The sequence below is a fragment of the Vespa crabro genome, chromosome 6 (genome assembly GCF_910589235.1).
Source record: "Vespa crabro chromosome 6, iyVesCrab1.2, whole genome shotgun sequence".
NCBI classification, from domain to species: Eukaryota; Metazoa; Arthropoda; class Insecta; order Hymenoptera; family Vespidae; genus Vespa; species Vespa crabro.
In genome coordinates this window covers 775,199-801,251 of record NC_060960.1, presented here as the reverse complement: position 1 = coordinate 801,251, position 26,053 = coordinate 775,199, and the positions used below count along the sequence as shown (strand labels likewise).

The 26,053-nt window shown below is 34.6% G+C and overlaps 1 protein-coding gene across 2 annotated transcripts; it reads right to left on the bottom strand.

Annotated features, from left to right (window-relative positions):
• Window positions 1-4,776: 4,776 nt before the first annotated feature.
• On the bottom strand, window positions 4,777-24,030 carry LOC124425047 (nucleolar GTP-binding protein 1-like). Of its 2 annotated transcripts, XM_046964816.1 has the most exons (5): window positions 23,858-24,030; window positions 6,077-6,641; window positions 5,642-5,855; window positions 5,323-5,567; window positions 4,777-5,209 (listed from the first exon to the last, which is right to left on the bottom strand). In XM_046964816.1, the coding sequence occupies exons 3-5, from the start codon at window positions 5,667-5,669 to the stop codon at window positions 5,189-5,191; spliced, it is 294 nt and encodes a 97-aa protein (XP_046820772.1). In that variant the 5' UTR covers window positions 5,670-5,855; window positions 6,077-6,641; window positions 23,858-24,030; the 3' UTR covers window positions 4,777-5,188. The 2 variants fall into 2 exon arrangements, with proteins under 2 accessions (XP_046820772.1, XP_046820773.1); XM_046964817.1 differs by lacking the exon at window positions 23,858-24,030 and having other exon boundaries at window positions 6,077-6,794.
• Window positions 24,031-26,053: the final 2,023 nt, after the last annotated feature.

Below are 26,053 nucleotides of genomic sequence, written 5' to 3'. Positions count from 1 at the left end.
ATACTTATAAGTTACTTTTTCAAAGAGAACATGGAGAACATATTGTATTATTAAAGCTTAATAATCAAGAATTTTTTTATAATATTTATAATATAAATATTATATAATATTTATAATATAAATATTATATAATATTTATATTATAAATATTATATAATATTTTATAATATTTATTAAATTACGACTACGATTGTTACAAGAAGAACAGCGTGTCGAGTTAACTTTCTGATATAATTTTGAACTATAATAGAAAGAATAAAAGAAATATAATTTATATTTCATATGAATAAAAAGCAAGCAGTGAAGAATAATATAAAGAAGTAAAATAATAATATGTAAACGAATATATATATATCAGATAGTAAATTGAGATTTTCCTTTGGAAGAACCATGGGAATATCCCTTTAGATTATTTTTAATTGTAGTATTTTTAAATATTTTATTATAATAGTTTATTTTTATTCGCTTATAGAAAGTTTTTCTAAATTGTTTTATTATGGTAAAAGCTTAGGCTTGGAATGGCACATGGTCGCTAAACTTGCCACTGTCACAGGACGTTAGAAATGTGATAGAGATTAAGAGATTTTTGGGAAGCCTATTGGCCGTTGAGAATAATGGAAAATAGATATTATTTTTTTTTTTTAAGTGAAGGAAGGGTTCTTGAGAAGAAGTGAAGGCAATCTAGCTTTGGGACTGATATTGGATAAATGTCGTGACCGTGAATTCGTTATCCCAACGTTTTAGTTCACTGTATTCATACTTCGTACAAATACACTCTTGTAATTAGAACGATATTAAATATTATTTGTGATTGCGCTACATTGCATTGACATGTATTATATTAAACTTTTTGTAATATTGTAGTTATAGTGCTAATTAATTGTACTAATCCATTATAAGCTATATTGGTACGGCATAGTTATTCACTTTTATTTAGATCTTCTTGGTGTAATTGATTATATTTCAAGTTGTAAAATAAAAATAAGTAACAACAACAAAAGTGAAAAGATATCTTCCAATCATTTGCTTTCCCGACACACACACACACACACACACACACACACACACACACACACACGCACGCACGCACGCACGCACGCACGCATGATTAAACAAATTCATAATAAAATCACGAATTCAAATTGATTGATTGATTATTTGGAAGCTACATATATTAATAAAGAATTAACGCTTAGTATTTAATACGTTAAAAATTGATAGAGCAAATGTCTTTATTGTGGGTGACGGAAACATAACGCAGATTCTAATTATAAGATGATGATAACCGATTAATAATTTATAGCTGTTAAACTAGAAAACTCAACTGGATTATTAACGATTCAAGTTAATATCAGCGAATTTTAACTCATTATTTTGATACTAAACTTATGTTAATATAACTACCTTCGTAATATAACTATCATGGTGTAGATTAATGTAGTATAACTTAAACTTAGCAAATATAAATGTTCATTTACAAAAAACATATTATAATACCAATGATAAATGTTACGACGAAAAATGAAATAAGCCTTCACAAATATATATATATAGTAATGAATTTATCTGAACTAGCGAAGAATGTATGTATGTGCTTAGCCAACGCATGAATTACTCAAAAGACCAATTAATCTTTTGTTGTATTAATTTTTTTTTTACTATACTTTTCTGTATACTTTCTTAAATACCTTTATTTTAAAATTTACGCATATATTACACGAACGAGTAACTTTCAGGAAAGTAACACAACAATACATAAAAATATATTACACTCAGTGTAACTTATATTAGTATAATTATAGTATGACTAACTTGGTGTAATTGTTATATTACATTATAAACTGCAGTATAAGTAATCTTGTTTAAACTTAGAAATAAAAATTATGCTATAAAAGGCTAATTAAAAAATTTGTCTACAATTAAACAATGTAAAAAAATGATTAGTTTCTTCTGCAATATAAATGTTACAGTCTTACTTCACAAATTTTAGATAGTTTTTCTCTTTTATTTTAAAGTTACCGACCTCAATAAATTGGTTATTTTAAAAATATACCATATCAACATCTGAGAGATAATAACGAGTTTACCATACGACATCGTTCGTAATCGTGCTGTAATTATGATATCTATCAAGTACGTTCATTTCGATCACAGCGGGTAAATAGAAAAAAATACAAAATCTAAATATTCATATGTATAATAGTATATAACATTTTACTGAATTGTTATGAAATAGATTTTCTAATACAAAATATGAAATCTCTTATATAAGAATACTCCCAGTAATCTCTGTCTGTCGTAAGAAACGACAAAAAGGGAAATTATTAATTAGGCTTACATGTCCCCCTATGTGCCCCTATAAGCCCCTAATGTGTAAAGCAGGTTCTTAAAGAAAATAAGGACAACATCCGACTTTTATAAACAAATATCCAGAATTTGATTTCATAAAAGGCAACATCTAGCCAATCAAATACCCGTCATAATGAAAAATGCAAAAATAGATTAGATTTAGAGCTGGAACGAATAGATTACAACAAATTGTATCTCAAGAAAACACACTTATGGAGAAAGAAACAAAAATACTTAGGAGTAAACTGTATCCATATTCGAACACCTTGAACAAGAAAAACTTGGAGAAGAAAGGATAAAAGTAAAATCTAACGAAAAATAAAACCTACAAAGACGAACACAAGAAATATAGAAAAGATAAAACCTATATAGAATCTAAACATATAGAGATTCGCAACTATACATATAGAAAATACAAGAGAATTAACTAATAACAACAAGCAAAAACAAAATAAACAACCATACAACGATGGAAGAATTACAACTTCTAATATACACACGAGATAGAACTGCAAAATTATAGAAATAGAGAGAACAAGAAAGTCCAAAATAAATCAAGTAGTAACACTAGCTTTGCATACAAATTACAGCGAAATATAAAAACACTAAGAAAATAAATTTGACAACTATCTCAATGCCAACAAAACAAACTATCAGAGAAAAGAAAAACATTAAAAGAAATGACAACTAAAGAAATAGCAGAGCAACTAGACACTAAAACATAAAAATTACAAACAGCAGTAAATAAGCTTAGAAGATACAAGAAAAATGAAAAAAGAAGAAAAAATTAAATATTCAACATGTATCAAAAAAAGTTTTATAAACATTGGAAAACTCATAACAAACAATTAATAGCGCACAGAACATGAAAGAAATTAATAACGCATAGAACAGGAAAAAAAATCAAAGCATTCTGGAGTAACATCTAGTTCATATCCACAAGATGTATGTTACTCTCTGCAACTGAGTATCTGTACTTGTAATAACTGTATTGCAAAAATAGAGCATCAAAAACTAGGGAAAATATACCATCTACCAATAGTAATATCCTATTGATAGTAGTGTAAATTTGTTTCTCTAACAAATAAATTTAGCAGTTCATTTCCAATAAATAATTTAATACTTGATTGTATATCTAAATTTTCGGCTTTTTGCAATCAGAATTGTTCCATACATTCATGTAAATTGGAAATATAGTTGTTTAGTGACCATTTATTATCACTATTTACTATCTATATTTGATAATGCATCTATATATATTTCTTCTTCGTTCCAAGACTTTTCTAGACTAACTATAAAAATATAAAATATTTCTTTTCTGATAAACACTAGATTTGTGAGATCACGTATACGTGACAATGGCCATAAAATTTAAGTATGGATATTTGTATAGTAAATTAAAGGAGGGTGTACATATAACAAAGAAAAAACTGTTGATGGAACATGCAAAAAATTGTTAGAACTCAACCAAGATTTCGAGCTATTTTCAAAGACTGATAGACGAAAACAGCTGTCTTAAACAAATGCAAACATTTTCAGAAATATGTAGATAATCATGGATTTCGTTTGTAGAAGCTCAAGATAATTCATAATTACATTATAGACAAATTTCAGAAAGGAATTACAAAATTGTAGATGATTATACAAGAACACGATCAAGTATGCTTGGGTTAGAACTAATTACGCAGTCGGAAGAGACAATGTTATCTTTGAAACACCAACCATGTTCTGTTTTAAGACATTGCTTAGTTATGAACATTAAGGCTCTTATTAGGAAAAGTATGAAAGAGGCAATGTTCGGTCATTAAAGTCATTGTTAAAATTATTATTGCTTCAATCGTTTTTTTTGAAGCATTTAATCAACAAAATAATCATAAATATAATGAATAATTACTCACTGATATTGATATGCATGATTTAAAATATACACAGGAGATTGCCAATCAGAAACTCATTGATACATTGCCGAATGGTATAAATATATAAATATAAAGCATCTGGTTATAATCTTTATACTTAAGGTCAATAACGTTCTCCATCGAAAGCCAAATTTTAAAGTAAATTTGAAGCATTTAAGAACTTCTCCTAGCTCGGTATTTAAATATCGAAAGGGGGCAAGATTTATTCCTATATCACCGCACGGGAGAGTTGTAAAACAGATGATAATTATTAACAGACCATGTTTTTGGCCATTATGCAGTTACTAACTGCGCTATCAGTTAGTGTAATGGCCAGAGAATATTTTTGCAACAGGAAATTAAAACCTGATAAGAATACATATTTCTGAAGATATACTATCGACGATATATCAAGTTTCTGATTATGTCTATAGTTTGATATGGGATGTTGATAACAATATAAAAGAATTATATAATCCGTATATTGCAAAATTTATTGAAGGAAAAGAAATAAATTTTGCGCTACATGACTCATATCAGACTCAGTATAAGGTTGCTAATTCACAATAAATTGTCAAATAGAGATTTAGACTAATTTTCTTCATAATTTGTTCATTGAGAACTTCGGATATATTGCGAAGAAGTTAAATTCCTCTAAATTACAGAAATGACAAAAATTACAAAATTCAAACTGTTAATGATAATTATAGCCCAAAAACGACTTTCAATACATTTTCTATATTTTCCATATCAGTATCAAGATCTTCCATTTGTTTTTTCAATTTCGAGACAGATCTGTCTTGTACCTTTGCTGCAGCTGTTCGTGGCAAAACTGGTTTTGAAGATGTCTTTGTATATAAACTTCGTCCTTCATAATTATCTTCTTCTCTCAATTCTGGTATTTTGTAATCGTACATATCAAATTTTTCTCTGATATATTCTCATTTTAATTGTTTTAATTTCTGAAATTTTCATCACAGAGATTGAAATTTAATCACAAAGAACTTTTCGAGATAAATTTAATCAAAAATGAATATATTAGTTCATAAATAGTTCATAAATCAGTGATATATACCATTCTCGAATATATCTGGACTAATGTAATCCGCATGTTATGACCTTCCCAGATTTCTGGTATAATGTCATATTTCTTTTCTCCTTCGATATCGTAATTCTTCTTCAAATCAAATACATAATCATCACCCATCTCTTCCTCTATTTTTTCCAATTTTTGTTTTTGTTCCATCTTATCAACTGTAGCTTGTTTCTTATGTAAAACACTTTCTAGAATACGTGGTCGAATTTTTTCATCCCTTTGTACTGGTTGAACAACATGTAATCGATTTAATATATCTTCCTCCTGTTATATATAATTACTTTGATAGAATACTTACTTTCACACGTTTGTGTTTTTACATCCATATACTATAATCTGTTAATGTGCTTATTTATAATACTAGCACATTTTTATTCGCTTCTAATGGCTTCAAGATGTTTTACGCGTTTTTTAAGAGGAAGTTCTTCCAAACGTGTGACATCTATCTTGTTCATTACAATTAACAATGGCTTATTGGTAAACAAAGATTTGATAGATTCAAATAATTTAACCTGAAGAGATAAAAGAAGAAAATATTAGTTTCGTAAAAGGTAAAGCAAGATATTTCTTGAAAATATTAGTGGTTATTCACTTGAAAAAAAAAGAAGAAGAACGAAAGGAAAACTCAGGAATATAAAATAATAGGAATTGAAACGATATAACTTAGTTTAAGCTGAAATGAAATTAATTGTAAAAGTCAATATTACTGTTCGAAATATAAATTAATCAATACCCTCGTATTTTATATCGTAAAACGATTTTGTAGAATAATTCAGAAATGAAAGAGAGTTATTACTAAAATAATTGTGATTCAATGCGATTTCGTGGTATGAGCTCTCTAATTATGGCTTTCTCATTTAAATAACATTGGTACACTTAGAGAAACAAATTATTTCACTGCCTTTTATTCATTAATATTGTTTAATTGGAAAATCTTTATAAATATATGTCACCATTTATCATTGCTTCAATATTCTCGATATTATAATTTTTTACATATCTTTTTCTTTCTTTTTCTTTTTTTTCATATATAAATTTCCATGGTTAAACGCCCGATCTCTTGATATTGTTGTTAGGTAAGCTCAATTGATAATGTTGTTAGATTTTGAAATACTTCCTTAATTGTTATCCCTTTCTAAACTGAAGAAAATTTCAATCAATCGCTACATCGAGTTCGGTATGTCCACAAACACGTATTGAATTTCGAGTATTTACGGCTACTGTCGACAGATCGCTATCTTCTCGTAAGCATGATTAATTTCTCGTAGATATATTTAACGTGATATTCACACAAAACCCTGTAACGATTGAAATATTAAAATGTAGGTTTATTTTCAATAAATGTTATAATATAAAGGTCGTTATAATTTGTATTAATTTAGATCCTATATTTACAAAAGGTAATATCATCTCATTAGATAGAAAGAGAGAGAGAGAGAATAAGCGTTGTCTCGGTGGCAGAAGCCTTTCATCAATTTTGAAAATAATTGGCTTATGGGGCAAGTTTTCTTTCTCTTTCTCTTTCACCATTTTACATTCTTCCTTTTCCTTTTATATACACTACGAGACATATAACATACTTACTTTGCATAACTTTAAAATTATGCGTTTGATGAAAAATTGTTGTATACGAAAGTTACATGGTTTCAAAAAGGATATTACACAATACATCAACTTTTTTCATAAGTAGAAATATTTTCAAAAATTTAAATATCAACTATATTATTTTCAACTATAATATCTCTAATTTAAATCATATCATTAACATGATATTATTTTATTTATTCCAATAGCGAATAACATCAAAGATTTCAATGAAATAACATCGTTCATTTGACAGAGAGTTTATTAATAAAAGTAATCTTGCTGGGAACCAACGTCACTTGTATATAAAACGATTTTTCATACAACTCATAATTTAGAAGTTATTCAAATTGCTCACGTATATCTTATTTTTCTTTTATTTTTATGTTCTTCCTTGCTTCTCTCTTTCTCTCTCTCTTTCGCGCGCGCTCTCTCTCTCTTTGTTCTTACTCTTCACATACGTCTTTTATCCATATAGTGAAGAGGTAGTAAACCTTAGAATCTTCTTGAGAGAAATTCATTGAGAACAAGGTTGAGGTATTTAGTAAAGGCAATTAACAAAGTAACAATCGATAGAAGGAATAGTATCAAAAAGTTGCTTGAGCTAAAGGGTGTAACATTCTAAAGAAGAGTCACTTCGTTTTAGATAAGTAAGTGCATACGAGCCACCTGGGTGAATACACCATTAAGAATCATGGCGCTGAGAGCGTACCGGAATCTAATGTATTTTAATGGAATTCTTTGGCTCGTCGTTTCTCTTACAGTCAGGTGAGTACGCCGTCACGGCTTCTATTACTTTTTCTTCTTTTTCTTCTTCTTCGTCTTTTTCTTCTTTTTCTTGTTTTGTTTTTCTCCTCCTCCTCCTCCTCCTTCTTCTTCTTTTCCAAGGATGAGCATTAACGGAAAAGTTAGCAAAAATAGCACGACCCCGAGGCAACTGCGGACGGTTCGCACGCGGTTTTTCCTCCCGTGCTTCGAGTTTAACGCTTTTACTTACCTTAACGTTCGTTAAGGGAGCACCAGCTGTCGCCCGTCGCGACGACTTCGAGAGGTTCTCGATTATTTTTCATTTTTCTTATTAATCGATTCTCTCTTCAAGAAATTTCTATGTCCGATTGTTTCCTTTTCTCTTTTTCCTTTCTTTTCTTCTTTCTTTTTTTTTCTTTGCTTCCTTTTTCTTTTCACTTTTCTTTCTTTTTCCTTCTTTTCGTTTCTATTTGCCAAAACTAACAATCATGTCGACATAGGAAATTCGTGTGAGAACGATCGTTAACACGTTCCGTGCCAAGCCATTTTTGCCTGACTTGTCGTTCAGGCGATTTCGTACTTCGACTAAAGAAAAAAATGACTACGTGTACCACCGGTAGTACACGTGGCTTGAAGATCAAGTTTAACGTGTATCACTGGGAGTACACATAGCACGGAATGTGTTAAAACGAGGTTAACGTTTCAAAGATACGAGGTGCTCTCAATTAAATCCATTCAAACGCATTGATAAGCAGAATTTTCAATGCTCGAATTTTCGACTCTCACGTTTATTTGTGCAGAGACTATCTTCGTAGGGTGAAGGGGCTATCTGCGCAGATGCTAATTGCTTAAGAGGGAGGGTTTATTTACGCAAAAGCTACCTGCGCAGAAGCTGTCTGCGCGGTTAAACGAATGATGAAGTTTTTTTTCTTTCTTTTTTTTTTTGCTGTAAGTAGTAATATACTTACGTTTTTACACTGATGAATATCTTATAACAATGTAGTAATTTACGTAATACACATACATATTTAGTTACTTGAATTACTTAGTATTGCATAAGTACAAACGACGTAGGGAACGAAGTTTAAAGTAAAATTATATCTATCTTCGAAGTATATCTTGCGAAACGTAAAGTTCATTACGACGTTGAATCCCCCGACGTAGGGTAGCGTATCTGTGATACCTCGACAGAAATCCTACCTTGCGCCTTATCATAGGGACAGTGTTTCCGTTGAAACGTTGACTAGTGCAGATAGAAGGATTGAGATAAAGGTTGAAGAAGGAAAATGGTAAGGGGATCGACTCGGTATAAACACGGAAAAAAAGATAGATAGATAGATAGAGAGAGAGAGAGAGAGAGAGAGAGAGAGAGAGAGAGAAAAGAGAGGAAAAGGTAGAAAGTCGTAATGTTAGTTCTGTTTGCTCGGGGAATTTTCGACTTTGGATGGATGTGTGGTAAGGTTTTAAAAAGTGCTTTCCTTCGCCTAAGAACTATTGTTTTATTACTTGCGTAAAGTCCGCCGGCAATGACAATGGCAACGACAACGGCACCGCTAACGCCATCGTCGTGACATCTCGCGACGCTCTTTATCGTTTCCAGTTTCACCCTCCTTTGTCATGAAACTTCTTTGGAGCTTCGTTTCCGTGTATTGTAAGTATGCACGCGTGCGCGTCGTTCTACCTTAATTTGTGGCCTGGATTTATCTGCTAGAAATCAATCGTGCGGCTAGAAACGAGTAGATTATAGGGGCGCAATATTTATCACGTTAAACAGTTTATTTGTTTGATTTATGCGATGCCGAATGCCGGAAACGCCGAATTATTTGCACGGAATTCGCTGAGCATCGCCATGCGCATAATGACGTTAAATTCCATGTCGCGCTTAATTTCGCGTTACACGGAACGCTCATTAGACGATCTCCTCTCACTTTCTTTCTCTCTCTCTTTCTCTCTTTCTTTTCCTATAAGTTTCTCTCTCCCTCTCTCTCTCTCTCTATAGTTCTCCCTTTCTTTCTCTCTCTTTTCCTATAGTTCTCCCTCTCTTTCTCTTTTTTTCTCCCTCTCTATCTTTCTTTCTATCTCTCTCCCTTCCTCTTGCGTTTTCGTATCCATCGCTCTTCGACATCAGATGTTAGAAATTCTTTTCTTTTCATCAACTTACGGATTTGCATATTTTCAGAAAAATATCCTTTCTCCGGTCAAGTTGACTACATAGAAAATAGCTGACGCTTCTCCATGTTTTATTCCAAGCTTGGTAGAGGATTTAAGAGTTTAAAGCATCTAGCTGTACTGATCATTATCGTTATTATTAACCATATTATTATCGTTATTATTATCGTTACCAATACCGTTATTATTATCGTTATTATTATCGTCATTATTATCGTTATTATTATTTTTATTATTACCGTTAATATTAACGTTATTATTACTGTTATTATTATCATTATTATTATTGTTATTATTATCGTTATTATTATCGTTGTAATTATCGTTATTATTTCCGTTATTGTTACCGTTATTATTAACGTTATTATTACTGTTATCATTGTCCTTACAATTATCGTTATTATTATCGTTAATATTACCGTTATCATTATCGTTATTATATTGGTTATTATTATCGTTATATTTAACCTTATTATTATCGTTATTATTATCGTTACCAATACCGTTTTTATTACAGTTAATATTACCTTTAATATTACCGTTATTATTATCGTTATTTTTATCGTTATTACTACCGTTATTAATCTAATTATTATTCTCGTTATTATTATCGTTATATTTATCGTATATAATCTAGTTATTCTCGTTATTATTATCACTATTATTACCGTTATTATTATCTTCATTATTATTGTTTTTATTACCGTAATTATTACGTTATAATAATCGATATTATTATCGTTATTAATATAGTCATTATTCTCGTTATTATTATCGTTATTATTACCGTTATTATTTTTTTTATAATTATTGTTTTTATTATTGTAATTATTACCGTTATAATTATGGATATTATTATCATTATTAATCTAGTTATTATTCTCATTATTATTCTCGTTATTATTATTGCTATTATTACCGTTATTATTATCTTTATTATTATTGTTTTTATTACTGCAATTATTATCTGTATTATTATTGTTTTTATTATCGTTATTATTACCGTCATTTTATCGTTATTATTATTTCTAATATTATCCTTATTATTATCGTTATTAATTTTGTTATTATTGTCGTTACTATTTTCGTTATTATTATCTTTATTATTACCGATATTTTTACCGTTATTATTATCGTTATTAATATAGTTATTATTATCGTTAACATTACCTTTTTTATTACCATTATTATTACAATTATTATTATCGTTATTATTACTTTTATTATTACAGCTATTATTATCGTTGTTATTATCGTTATTAATATCGTTTTTATTTCTTTTATTGATACAGTTAATGTTAACGTTATTATTATCGTTAATATTATCGTTATTATTATCGTTATTATTATCGTTATTATTATCTTTATTATTATTCTTATTATTATCGTCATTTATACCGTTATTATTATCTTTATTTTTATCGTTACTGATATCATTAATATTTCGTTTTATATTACCGTTATTATTATCCGTACTATTATCGTTACTATTATAGTTATTATTATCGTTATTTTTATCGTTACTATTATCGTAATTATTATTGTTATTATTATGGTTATTGTTATCGTTATTAATATCGCTATTATTATCGTTATTATTATCGTAATTATTATCGTTAATATTACAGTTATTTTTGCCGTTATTTTTTCCATTATTATTACCGTTATTTGTTCCATTATTATTAACGTTATTATTACTGTTATTACTACCGATATCATTACCGATATTATCACCGTTCTTCTTTCGATGAGGCCTTCTAGGTCTCACTTGCCAATTTCAATTCTTCACACTTAGCTGTTTTCTTCTTCGTTCCATTCAATATTCCTCCATCTTTTCACTATGCTGTCTATAGTTTCTTCCTCACTTATATTATTTCTTGCTGAACCATTCTTTATCTCTTGAATCCTGCTAGTTGTTGCCTTTTTCTCTCAAAGGTGCAAGAGTATCCTTTTTGTAATCTGGACTCATCCATTATGTAAATATGGCCATAAAATTGCAGTCTTCTTTTCATTATCGTTTCTGTTATGCCTTCTATGTTCCTGTATATTTCATCATTAGATATTAATTCCCATACTTTTGTTGTTTTCACTGGACCTAAAATTTTCCTCATAATTCTCCTTTCTAGTACTTCTAATTTATCTAATTTGTAATTTAGTACCAAGTATTTACTCGCGATAAGTATTCCGGTTTCATTACTGTAGCGTAGTGCCTTATTTTAAGATTTTTAGATAAACACTTTTTGTTGAAAAAATTCTTAGTGATACCATACGCCCTTTCCATCTTGCGTAACCTTTCTTCTACTGCAGATTTTTCTAAACCATTTTCTTGAATTATTTTTCCCAAATATTTGAATTTCTTTACTTTTTCCACTGAACCAATATCTGTAGTAAAAAATTTTAGAGCGTTCTTGATGTTTGTAATAACTTTAGTTTTTTCTACGGAGATTTTCAAACTTCCTTTGTTATCTATTTCTTCCACAATATTGATTTGTGTTGTTGCACTTTTTAGATTGTCTGACACTATATCACAATCGTCTGAAAATTCTAGGCAACTTATTTCAGTGCTTTTGTTTTTTCTCCCCTAAATTACTGGCGAAATGTTTTATTCTTTTTTGCTTTACCTTCCAAATTCTGACAATTTTTTTTAGAACAAAGTTGAACAGAAGAGGTGATAAACCATCACCTTACCTTACACCTGTATTTATCTCAATAGGTTTAGATATGTCACCCATAAATTTTACTTTTGAAATCGTGTCTGTGAGTGTTTCATGTATTAAGTTTGCCAATTTATTTTTAACTCCAAATTCACGTAGTGTTTTATCTATGGTTTCTCTATCAACTGAGTCAAATGCCTTTTTAAAATCTATTTAAGTTACAACTATGTCCTTTGAATTCAGTATCCTATGGTGAATTATGAATTTTAAGTTAAAAATTTGTTCTGAACAAGATCTACCTTTTCGAAATTCAGCTTGATACTCGCCCAGTTGCTTGTCAAGTGTTGTTTCTATTCTATTCAGCAATATTTTTGAGATTACCTTGTATACAGTTTGCAGAAGAGAGATGCCTCTATAATTATCAACGTTCTGTTTGTCCCCTTTTTATGTAATGGGTGAATTAGAGCTACTTTCCACTCTTCTGGAAACCTCTCTGTTCTCCAAATATCTTCCAAGATTAACTTCAGCTCTTCAATGATTTTTGATTGAGACCATTTCAAAAGTTCAGCTGATATAGAGTCTTCTCCACTAGCTTTATTATTTTTTAGATTATTAATTGCTTCTTTAATTTCTTCAGCATTGGGTGGTATATCTTCTTGCAGATTTTCAGTTGTTTCAGAGAATTCCAATACATGTTTTGGTTCAGGGCAGTTTAAAAGTTGATCAAAGTGTTTCACAAGTATTCCACAGTTCTCAGCATTGTATAGTCCAAATTTTCCATTTTCATCTTTGAAGCATATGCTAAGCTCTTGATACCCCTTTAATTGACTCTTAAAAGTTTGATAGAAATTTCGTGAATTATTTTTAACAAAGTTGTTTTGCAGGTCGATAAGTTGTGATTTTTCGAAAGATCTTTTAACTCCCCTTATTATTCTAATAATGTCTTTTCTTTGTTGTTTGAATTAATCATGGTGTTCAGTTTTCCCCGAGCATTTCCACTTTTTCCATTGTTTTGTTCTCTTCCGTATTGCATCTTCACATATATGGTTCTACTAAGGTTTTTTTCTATGCTTGGCTGGTCCAAATATTTTCTGGGCTACGTTCATTATTTCTTTAGATAAATCTTGCCACTTCCCATGATGAGTAACTTTTATTTCTTCCTGAAATGTTTCCAAAGTTTCTTGTGTAATTTGGAGTCTATTTTTGTTGTACTTATTTATTTTTTCCCCTTTTCTGTGATTTCTGTTGGGTAAGAATTTGAGTTTGATTTTAGAAAAAAATGATCGGAGTCAAATTCTATGCATCTTACTACCTTGACATTCATAATTTCTTTCATGTTTCTTTTGGATATAGCTACATGATCTAGTTGAAATTCACCTAGCATTGGATTTGGAGAAATCCATGTTTTTGCTCATCTTGGCAATTTGCTGAATAAAGTCGACATTACCATCATTTGAAAGTTTTTACAAATAGTAATCAATTACATCCCATTTCTGTTTGTTCTTTTATGTGCAGCATATTCTCCCATTATTGGTATATGAATACTCTCTCTTTCTATTTGGGCAATAAAATCTCCAAGTAATATCACTACATTTGATTTTGGAATTTTAGACATTTCATCGTCCAGGAGGTCCCAGAATTCCCCTACTTTATTTGGATTCTTCTTGTTGTCTTTATTTATTGATGCATGACAACTATTATCTTTATTATTAGCGTTATTATTATCGTTATCATTGTCTTTTTTATTATTATTATTATTAGCGTTATTGCTGTCGTTATAATTATAGTTATTGTTATCATTATATATCGATATAATTATCGTTAATATTATCGTTATTATTATGATATTATTTACATTCATTATTATCGTTATTGTTATAGTTAATATTATCTTTATAATTATTATTATTATTGTTATTATTATCGCTATTTTTATCATTATTATTAGCGTTATCAGTTTCGTTATTATTAAAGTTAATATTACCGTTATTAATAATCTTATTATTACCGTTATTAATACAGTTATTATTAAAGTTATTATTACCGTTATTATTACCACTATTATTACCGTTGTTATTGCCGTTATTGTTATCGTTATTTTTATCGATATTACTACCGTTATTATTATCGTTATTATAAACCTTATCATTATCGTTATTATTATCGTTATTATTATCCTTACTATTATCGTTAATATTATCATAATTATTATCGTAAGTATTATTATTATTATAGGTGTTATTTTTATCATAATTATTACCGTCTCTATTACCGTTATTATTACCATTACTATTATCGTTATTATTACTTTTATTATTATCCCTATTATTATCATCATTATTATCGTTATTATTACGGTTATTATTATTGTTATTATTCTCGTATTTTTTTCCGTTATTGTTACTTGTTAGTTCAATCGTTATTATGAACGTTATTATCATCTATATTATAATCTTTATTATTATATTTATTCTTATTCATAATATTTCCGTTATTGTTACTGCTATTATTACCGTTATTATTTCCGATATAATTATCAAAATTATTACCGTTATTATTATTGATATTATTATAGTTATTAATATTGTTATTATTATCGTTTTATTGATGGTATTACTATCTTTATTATTACCTTTATTATTACCGTTATTATTACCGGTATTAATACCTTTGTTATTCTAGTTATTATTGTCATTATTATAGTTATTATTACCGTTTTAGTTAGCGTTTTTTTTTATTGCTATTATTTTTGATATTATTATCCTTGTTATTGTCGTTTTTATTGTCGTTAATATAATCATTATTAATATCGTTATTATTATCGTAATTATTATAGTTATTATTATCGGTATTATTATTGTTATTATTTTCTTTATTATTATCGCTATTATTATCGTTATCATTATCGTTCTCAATATATTTACTAATATCGTTATTATTAACATTATTATTTTCGTTATTCTTATCGTTACTCCTATTGTTATTATTATTGCTATTATAACCGTTATGGTTTCCGTTATTATTACCGTTACAATTACCATTATTATTACGTTATTATTACCATTATTATTATCGTTATTATTATCGTTATTATTGTTTTTATTACTACAATTATTATTATTATTGTCATGATTATAGCTATTATTTGTGTTATTTTTATAGTTACTATTATTAATATTATTTTCGTTATTAATATTAATCTTATTATCGTTATTATTATCGTTCTTATGATCGTCAATATTATTATTATTATTATTATTGTAATTATTATAATTATTATCATTATTATCATGAATATTATCGATTTTAATAACGTTATAATTACCCTTACTATTCTCGTTGTGATGGTTACTTTTATCGTTATTTTTATCGTTATTATCTTTATTAGTTCCAATATCGTTACCATTATGAAACTCGTTATAATTATCGTTATTGTTAACCTTTATTATTAACTATATTATTATCGTTACTTTTTCTCGACTAATCGGAATAGTTTTAATACCAAGTCGTATTCGTTCGGGAGGAACATTCATAACTTTTGCTCGACTGGTCGGAATATTTCCAAGTCGGACAATCGCATTGTTTCTAGACTTATTCGCATAACTTTCCCACGACTAGTCGGAATATTCCAAGTCCGACAGTCGCATTGGTTCGAGAGTCATTCACATAACTTTCCGAAGTCTAGTCGGAAAATTTCCACGTCCAAAAACCGCATTGTTTCGAGCGGCATTCGAATAACTTTCCTTCGACTAGTCGAAATATTTCCAATTCCGACAGCCGCATTGCTTCCAAAGGCAATAGCATAAATTTCTTTTGATTAGTCGGATTATTTGAAATTCCGACAGCTGCATTGATTCGAGAGTTACTCGCATAACTTTCCCTCGACAATTTGGATTATTTCCATGTCCGACAGTCGCATTGTTTCAAAAATCACTCACATAATTTTCATTCGACTACTCGGAATATTTCCAAGTCCGACGGTCGCATTCTACCGAGAGGCCCTCGCATAACTTACTCTCGACAAGTCTTAATATTTCCAAGCCCGACTGTCGCATTGGTTCACAAATTACGTGCATAACATTCACTCGACTAGTCAGAATTTTTCCAAGTCCAACAGTTACTTTGGTACGAGGGGCACCCGCATAATATTCCTTCGACTAGTAGGAATATTTGCAATTGCAACAGCCGTTGTGGTTTGAGAGGCATTTGCATAACTTTCTATCAACTAGTAGAAATATATCTAGGTCCGACAGTCACATTGGTAATAGAGGTATTCGCATAAATTTTCCTCGTCTAGACGGAATATTTTCAAGCCCAACAGACACATTTGTGTACAATTCACTTGCATAAGTTACCCACGAATAGTTGGGATATTTCCAAGTCCGACAACCGTATTGGTTCGAGAGGTACTGGCATAAGTTTCCCTAGAATAGTCGCTATATTTCCAAGTCCAACAGCCGTATTGGTTGGAGAGGCACTCGCATAAATTCCTCCCGACTAGATGGAATATTTCAAAATATGACATCCACATTGGTTTCAATTGCAATCCGTTAACTTTCCTGCGACTAGTCGGGTTACTTCCTAATCCGACAGTCCCGATGACTTGGGAGACATTCTCAAAATTTCCAGTCGACTAGTCGGAATATGTCATAATCCGACAGTCGCATCATTTCGAGAGCCACCCGTATAACTTTCGGCCGACTAGTGTGTATATTACCAAGTTCGACAGCCGCATTGTTTCGAGAGGAACTCGCAAAACTTTCCCTCGACTACTCGGAATAATTCCAATTCCAACAGTCGCGTTGGTTCAGTCACTCGAATAAATTTCCCTCGTCTAGTCGTAATATTTTTAAGTCCAACAGCCGCATTGTTTCTAGAGGCACTCGCATAACTTTCACTGGATTACTCGGAATATTTCCAAGTCCGACAGACGCATTGCTTCGAGAGGTACTGGCATAACTTTCTGTCGACTAGTCGGAATATTTCCATGTCCGATAACCGCATTTGCTCGAGAAGCACTCGCATAACTTCCCCCGACAAGTCGAAATACTTGCAAGGCCGATAGTATATTGTAAAGGTGGACACCCGAAGGGTGTCTGCAGCTATGCTACCTCGCCCATTAGGGAATATGCAACGGTACTACCTACAAAGAGCAGCCACCACAACGAAGAGACTGGATTCGGAAAACCCAAAACTCCTGTCGGCGGGCAGGGTAAGCGGTTTAGCCACGACCAACATCCTCGCAGCAAAGTATCACCACGTTGATGCTAGCCGTGCCCATGGGGGTTCTCCCAGTGGTTACTGGGAGGCCCACGCACAGTACCACGATCCTTGGCACTCGTTCCATAGAATGGGATAGGATTGGAAGGATAGTAGGTTTAAGGAAGAGAGTTGGGTGATAGAAAAAAAAATATAGGGAAATGCTTACGAGTATCTCCGACCCTATCTTGTTCAGGAGTGGGTTAACCTGAGAAGATTACAGGCACCCACCCCCATCACCAGGACTCCGACAATCTCAGCTGAACAGGATTTACGAAATAACAACTCTTAATAAGGAGGGTTTCCTTACAAAACTCCGCGAAGAGGGAGAAGGCCTCGGCCGTGGAGACAAGATGCCTCGCTACCTCGGGCCACCTCCTTCCACGGAGAATTTCTTCCAAAGCCACTCTCTGTGGTTCAAAAACCGGACAATCGACGATGTGATGCGAAACCGTGTCCTCTTCACCACATTCGCATGTTCCTTCTGTGATGATGATCAGTGATTTCAGCTTGGCCTTAAAAGCTCCGTGTTCTGTAATAAACTGAGATGTGAAGTGGTTAGGAGAGACGAAACGGGCACCCATCCTTTCCTTGATGTCCGGGAAATACGCGAACATTGTCCTTCCCTTGGGGGAGTTCTCCCATCTAGATTGTCAATCCCTGAAAATTTCTTCTTCGACCTGCGCGCTTAATCTCTGTGTCTTCCAATCTTCGCATAGTTATCTCGGTATCCCTATTTCTCCTGATGTCGTATAGTCTCCTTCGTTTACGTAACTAGAGTTCTCTGCTGCTACGACGCAGAGGGATTCCGTGGCGGTTGTGCGATACGCTGATGTAATCGAGATGTGGGCCGATTGTTGGGTCGCGCTTAACTTTCTTAGGTACCCTTCTGTACAGAGGTCAGACCATCCTGCTGCCGCGTACGTGACCGTGGGGGGTTAATACGCGGCGATAGATCGACCGGAGGGCGCAGTGACGGAGTCCCCATTCCTTAGCTGTTAGACTTCCTAGCTCTGCGAACAGTGGGTCGACCTTGTCGTTAAGGTAACGGCAGTGTGCCGTGACTCCCAGTCCTTTATTGAAATATACCTAAAGGTATCTAACGGAATTCCTAAATCTAATTCTGTTGCTCCCTATCTTTATGGTGGGAGGCCTGCTAGCTAAATCGGTCTTTTTCGCTGTTTTCCGCTTCCAATACGGCCATTGTCCTCCCCTTCTACTGATGGGTTTTCTCTTCACCCAGTCGCTTTTGAGGACGATCGCTTCCCTCTTACGCTCGGAGATGGATAATTTCGCCGATGTGCACCATCCGGTGATGCTATTTACCACGCGATTACCTTTCTCCTCCAGTTCCTTCTTGTAGTCTCCGTCCACGATGACGAGTAGGTCGTCCGTGTAGGCTATCGTGTTAACTTCTGATGATTCTTCGAGTATCCGGAGGAGCTGGTCAAACATGAGGTTCCAGCAGGAGGGGCGAAGGACCGATCCTTGTGGGCATCTTCTCGAAGCCTGCTTTGAAACCTCATGCTCTCCTAAAGCGATTTTTACCTTGCGGTCCGCGAAATAGCTAGTCATAACATTGAAAACGTTTTTCGGGCAATCCTGATCTTGGAGTGCCTTTAGGACTAAGGACCACCAAGCTTTGTCGAAGGCTTCCGAGATGTCAAATAACAATGCAACGACGTATCTCCGTGAGGAGGCAGAAACAATTAGGTGCATCTCTCCTATCGCGTCCTCAGTGGAGCGTCCCGGGACAAAGCCATATTGTTTCTCCGAGAGTTTACCTGGCACGAGGGATATTTCATTAAGGCGCAACTTCAGCAGCCTTTTTAGAACCTTTCCTACGACAGAGAGAAGACATATGGACCGGTAAGACTTGGGGTCCTCCGCATCCTTATCCACGCCTTTAAGAAGTGCTTTTAAGGAACCCTCTTTCCAGATGGATGGGAAGATACCCCATTGAAGGCATCCGTTAAAAAGGTTTATGAAATGGAATGGGATGGCGGAAAATGTTCTCTTGAGCACGCACACCTCGATAAGATCTGGCCCCGGGGCTTTACCGTTTTTGAGGGACTTTATGATCCGCGCGACCTCTTCCTTCGTGAAGAGAGGGGCCTCCGCCGTTTCGGAATCGGTCCTCGAGTGGTACCGTACCGCTCGCTGTTCTGGTGTGTCTTCGGATGCGCGGTCATCCGGGTCATAGCAGCAATTCTTGATCCGTTGCCTAATCCTGACCCTTCGCTATCCTGACCTTTGCTTTTGGACATACGGCTCCTGTAGAAGCAGCACATCCAAGTCTATTCAGTTCCCGCACTTCGCCTGTTACTAGTTTAGAACGTCACATATTTAGCTGAAGCAAATGAATTTTTGGTAGCGTACGGTTTACGACCTTTGCCGAAGTCATTTAATTACCGCGTGTGGGTGCGCAGGGTTCTGCTAAAGCGATCCGCGGTGCCTTGAGTTGAAGATCCGTGCCTACCGCACTAGAGGTTTGACGAATGATGTCGCCTTCGAGGGCTGCCGGGGTGGCGTAGCCTATGTCAAGGATTGTTTCCGATACTTCCCGGGATGTGTTAGCTTGGTCTTGCTCTATTATCGGAGGTAAGAGGGCTCTTTCGTGTGTTCCTTTGACGTTATCATCGCTATTGTATATATCATCGGGGTTGTCACTATTTGTAGGGACTAGGGGCGTAGGTTGCGCTTCTAGGGGGTTTTGCGCGGAAAGCATGCGGACGTGCAATCGAGTTCGCGGTCGCGAGATTATCGGTCCACACCCTGGTTTCTGTTCGACCAGTATATTATTTGAGCTGGAAGGACTTATTGCGATTGTTCTAGTGCTGTTTTCCCCTAAACTAATTGCAGTCGGTTTAGCGTCAACGGCATTAGTTTGCGCAGCCTTAGAAGATGGCCTCAGCAAGACTTATCGCACCTTTTCAAAACTACTGTAGCCTCTCCAAGACTGGCTACCGCCTGGTGCAGCTCGAGTTGTGCGGAGGTAGGAACGCAGCGGGGGGTCGCTCGGTGAATAGCCTTGGACGACGACCGCGCACTGACGCGGTGTGTTGCTGCGCTCTTACTCTGCCCTAAGCCGGAAGTGCATCCACTCGTCACCTTCGGGGTCGCGCTAGCTGCATTCAGCGACGCTATGCGCGAGCTTCTTCTCACCACGCTAACCGCCTCTGGGAAAGCCTCCACCCGGAGATCCGAACGGGAGGCTAGTTTACCTCCGGAATATTTTTCCCCACGGGCAACCATCATGGATATAATTGTGTCTTCTTATTTAAATATAAGGAAAGAAGACGCCGAAAGAAAACTTTTAAGCTGAAAGAAACTTTTAAGCTCCATTAATGCTTCCGTTGATGGTGGAGTGATGGTGCGGCGACCGGACAGCTTGGTGGTATTTTACTGAATTGCTTGCGTGGGAGGGCTTAAAAGAGTGGGCAGAGATCATTTAGTCTGGGTGCTCTGTTAAGACTCTATGTATTAAGGTCTTAGGGGATTAGATAGGAAGCATGTGATCGAGGTATTTTAGTAGGGGCGCTTTAAGTAAAGGGACAGGACATAAAAGAAAAGGTTTCGGGGAATGGAAATATCAGTGAATTGTATCATTGTACATTAGTAGAACTACTTTAAGTGAAGGTACTCAAAAGAAAAAGAAAACATTCTAGCATGATACTTAGTGAAGATACCTTAGGTAGAGGGCTAATAAAAGAAACATTTAATCAATACTTTTCCATAGAGATACTCAGGTACGAGACTATGGGAAAATGATAAGCATTTAGTCAGTGTTCCATGGTTAGGATACGTTTAAGAGAAAGGTGCATACAAAGGTTAGAGAACATATTTCCAATGTGTTCTAGTAAGTGACTTTGGGTAAGAAGGTCTAGGGAAGGAAAGTGTAGTCACACCTTCCCATGATCCGAGTGCTTTACCTAGGCACTCTATGTGAGATGGCTTAAAGAGGCTAGAGGGAGCAGACAGTCAAAGTAATTTTAGTAGGTGCTCTAGACAAGCACTTAGGTAGAAAGAAGAAAGGCTTCATCAGAGTCTTTGTAGAACTAATTTATGCAACATAACCTAGAAGGGGAATATGCAATAAGAGCATCTTAGTGAGATTACATTCAATGGGTATTAAAGCAGGGCGCCCTATGTGGAAGCTTTGGAGGTAGGAACATAACCTAAATGGTATATTCGATACACTCCAGTTAGTTACTTTATATATTCTGACTTAGATGAAAAGGAGAATAATCAAAATGTACTCAATGTGCTTTAAAAGAGCTTTAGTGAAGGACTTAAGAAGGGGAGAGAGTATATGATCGTATTTTTACTAGACGTCTGAAGGTAAGTGGGCTTAGATAGAAGAATATGCATTTAATCATGGTTCTTTAATGGCAGTGCTTTCAGCTAAAGAGCTTAGGAGGAGGGAAGAATCTAGTGCTCTCTAATAATAATACTTAAGTCTATCTTGGAGTGGAGAAGAACGCGATGTCAGAGATCTTTGGTAAGTGTACTTTAAGTACGAGTGTTTAGAAAATAGAGAGGGACGTATAATCAGTTGCTTCCATTAAAGTACTTTAGGTGGGAGGACTTAGAGAATAGGAGGTAGATATGGCAGCCTACTTTGATAAAACCCTTTAAGCTAAAGCTTAGGAGGAAGAGAGAGAACATTTAACACGGTATCTAGTGAGAGCATTTTGAATAAGGGACTTAAGGAGGAGAGGGAACGTATGTTCAAAGCTTTCTATCAGAGAGCTTTCAGTAAGAGGATGTTGGAAAGGAGTGAGGAAGATAACCAAGAAACATATGGTCAATATATTTTCATAAAAGAGTCTTGAATGACAGGGCTAAAAGGAGAAGGAGAGTCAATGAGGTGTAATAAAGGAACTTCAGCAGAGATATTTTTAATGAAGTATAGTTGGGAACGGAAAGAGTCGGACTACTTTAGTGGGAATGTCTCTGGTAGAGGGGCATATAGAGAAGGAAGCGACATATCAATGTTTTTAGTGGAATTGCGTAGGTAAGGGGTTTTTGGAAACGAGAACATATAATCAAGGTTCTGGGGGGAAAGGAGGGGAAATTCTTCATGAAAATGTTCAAGATAAAGAACATATTATCAAAATGCTTTAGTAAAAGTACCTTGAGTCAAGGGTTCTATAGAAGAGAAGAGGGGTATCGCACTTCGATAGTCATGGCGCTAAAAATAAAATTAGTGGGCGTTTTAGGTAAGGTTTAAATAGGACGAGAGAGAGAGAGAGAGAGCATGCAGTCAGGGTAATTTAGTGCGAGTGCTTTGGATGAGGCGACATGGAGTAGAGGAGGGAACGCATAAAAGTGTTCCTTGGTGGAATTACTTCATGTGGTGGAGCTTAGAAGGGAAAGGGGTGAATATATATGAGAGTGCATTAGTGAGAGTACTATAACTGGGTTAGTTTAGGGGTGAAGCGGGAATATAACAGTGTGTTTTAGTGGGTTCGTTATGTAGAAAGATCTTATTGGGTAGGAGGGAGATCATTTAACTGAGTACTCTAGTTGCGGTGTCAGTAGTGAGAGGATTTTAGAGAGTGAAAGAACATATTATCAAGGTATTCTGAAGGTACTAAGGAGTCTTGGAGGAACAAAACCAAGTGAAATGTGATTCAGATTTTAGTTAAGTTGCTTTTAATGACAGGGCTTGGGAGAGGGGACAATAATAGATAGGTATGATCAAGGTGGCTTTGTAAGCGTACTTTAGATGAGGGGACTTGAGTAAGGAAGAAGAACATAAATAACTTGGTCTAAGTGCCCTAATAATAGTGTCCCAATAGAACGCCTTGGTTTTTTATTGTTTATCTATTTATTCATTCATTAGGTACCGGTCATGCAAAGCACCCCACCATCAGTTTGGAGAAGCTCCATCATGGTTCTATTATCGCGGTTACGGTCTTTTGGCAACTCGAAGATTCGAATTTCAGATTTCAGAAAGATTAATTAATTACATTTCCCGGGTGACAAGGACTGTGAAGCCATGCCTGGTTTAAGTATGTTTCTCGCGTTTCTAGTTTTTAAGGTTAGGAGTGAGCATGTGTGCGTACAATCGATTAATGAATAGTGTGCACTCCTACCACTAAAATTTTTCTTGTCCAGTCCCCCAGCCTATAGCAGCGCGGCGTGAGTCTAGTTGCAAAGCTAGTACCCTCTTGCAGTTGAGATCGCCAGGTAGCTCCACATTCGTCCATAGAGAATGAAGTACACTTTCGGAAGAGTGAACATAACCTCTGCGAGGTAAAACAGCACATTTTTACTAATTATGCACTAACTAAACGATCCCCATTATTGATTTATTTCCCTTTTAGGTCCCTGCACTTTAAATAACGAGTTCGTTATGAACCTTTCACCTGCGAAGTGGCGTGGACCGGAGAATTTTGACAAAAACGCGGAAAGCACGGCAACACATCCTTCCCGTATCGCAGCCATGATGGAATTCCCTACAAGACCGACAGTCGTGTTAGTGCACACGTCACTCGCCGAACTTTCCTTATCTAGCCGGTATATTTCTAGGTCCGACTGTTGCATTGTTTCGAGAGGTACACGCATAACTCTCTCTCGACGAGTCGGAATACTTCTAGGTCCAACGTTTGAATTGGTTCGAGAAGCACCAGCAAAATATTCCCTCCATTATTCCCAATTTATCGTAGTCCGACAGTGGCAGTAGTTCACAAGTCAGTCGCATAACTTTATTTCTAGTATTCGGAATATTTCTAAGTCCGACAGTCGCACTGGTTCACACTTCACACGCATAACTTTCCCTCGACACGTCGTACCATTTCCAAGTCTGATAGTCGCATTAATTCACTAGGCACTCGCATAACCTTACGTCGACTAAACGGAATATTAATAAGTCCGACAATCACATTTGTTCAAGATGCAATTTCATATCTTTTCCACGACCAGACGGAATATTTCTATGTCCGACAATCGTATTATTTCGAACGAAACTATCATTCCCACGAATGGTCGGAATATTTCTAGGTCCGACAGTCGCATTGGTTCACAATTCACTCGCATAACTTTCCCTCGACTAGTCGGTATATTTTAAAGTCATACAGTCGAATTGGTTCACAAGTTACTCGCATTACCTTCTCTCTTCTAGTCGGAATATTTCCAAGTCCCATAGTCACTGTGGTTCGATTGACACTCGCATAAGTTTTCCTCGACCAGTCGGAATATTTCCAAGTCCCATAGTTGCATTGGTTCAGTCACGCGTATAGCTTTCCCTCAACTCGTCGGTATTTTTCCAAGTACGACAGTCTCATTGGTTCGATTGTCCTGCGTATAAAATTCCCTCCACTAGTCGATATATTTCTAAGTTCGACAGTCCCATAGGTACACAAGTCACTCACATAACCTTTCTTCGATTAGACGAAATATTTTTAAGTACGACAATCGTATTTGTTTTAGGTGCACTCTCATAAATTTTCCAATACTAGTCGGAATACTTCTCTGTCCAGCAGTCGCATGGGTTCGAGATGCACTCGCATATCGTTCCCTCGACTAAAATGAATATTTCTAGGCCCAACCATCCCAATGGTTCGAGAGGCATTCATATAACATTCGCACGCATAGTCGGAATATTTCTAGATCCGACCGTCGTATTGGTGCCAAAGACATAAACATAACTTTCCCTCGACTAGTCAAGATATTACAACGTCCGAAAATCTCATTGGTTCACAAATCACTCGTATATCTTTATCTCGATTAGTTGTAATATTTCCATGTCCGAAAGTCGCATTGATTCTGGAGAAACTCGCCGATCTTTCACTCGATACGATTGAATATTTTCAAGACGAACAATGGCATTTTTTCGAGAGACACTGAATTAACTTTACTTTTAGTAGTCGGAATATTTAAAGGTCCGACGGTCTCATTGATTTGAGATTCACATATAAAGCTCTTTCTCGGTTAGTCGAAATTTTTCCAAGTTCTATAATCGCTTTGATTGATGAAGCACCCGCAAAAGTTTCCCCTGACTAGTCAAAAAGTTCCATGTCCGACCGTTGCATTTGTTTGAGAGGCACTCGATCAACTTCGACTAGAAGGAATTACTCAAGGTCCGATTCAAGGTCGCATTGGTGGGAGTGACACTCACACAAATTCGCCTCGGTTAGTCGGAACATTTCTAACTCCGACAGTCACATTGTTTCGAGCGGAACACGCAAAACTTCTCATCGACTAATCGAATTTTTTGTATGTCTGAGGGACGCATTGGTTCGACAACCACTCGCATAACGTTCCCTCCGGTCGGAATGTTTCCAAGTGCA

Excerpts from the sequence above, each read along its gene's own strand:
- LOC124425047 (XM_046964816.1), bottom strand. The coding sequence starts at position 5,669 with ATGGATGTAAAAACACAAACGTGTGAAA. Across the intron at positions 5,568-5,641 it reads AAAAACACAAACGTGTGAAA|TACAAAGGGATGAAAAAATT; the intron begins GTAAGTATTCTA and ends TTGTTCAACCAG. Across the intron at positions 5,210-5,322 it reads TCCAGATATATTCGAGAATG|AAATTAAAACAATTAAAATG; the intron begins GTATATATCACT and ends TGAAAATTTCAG.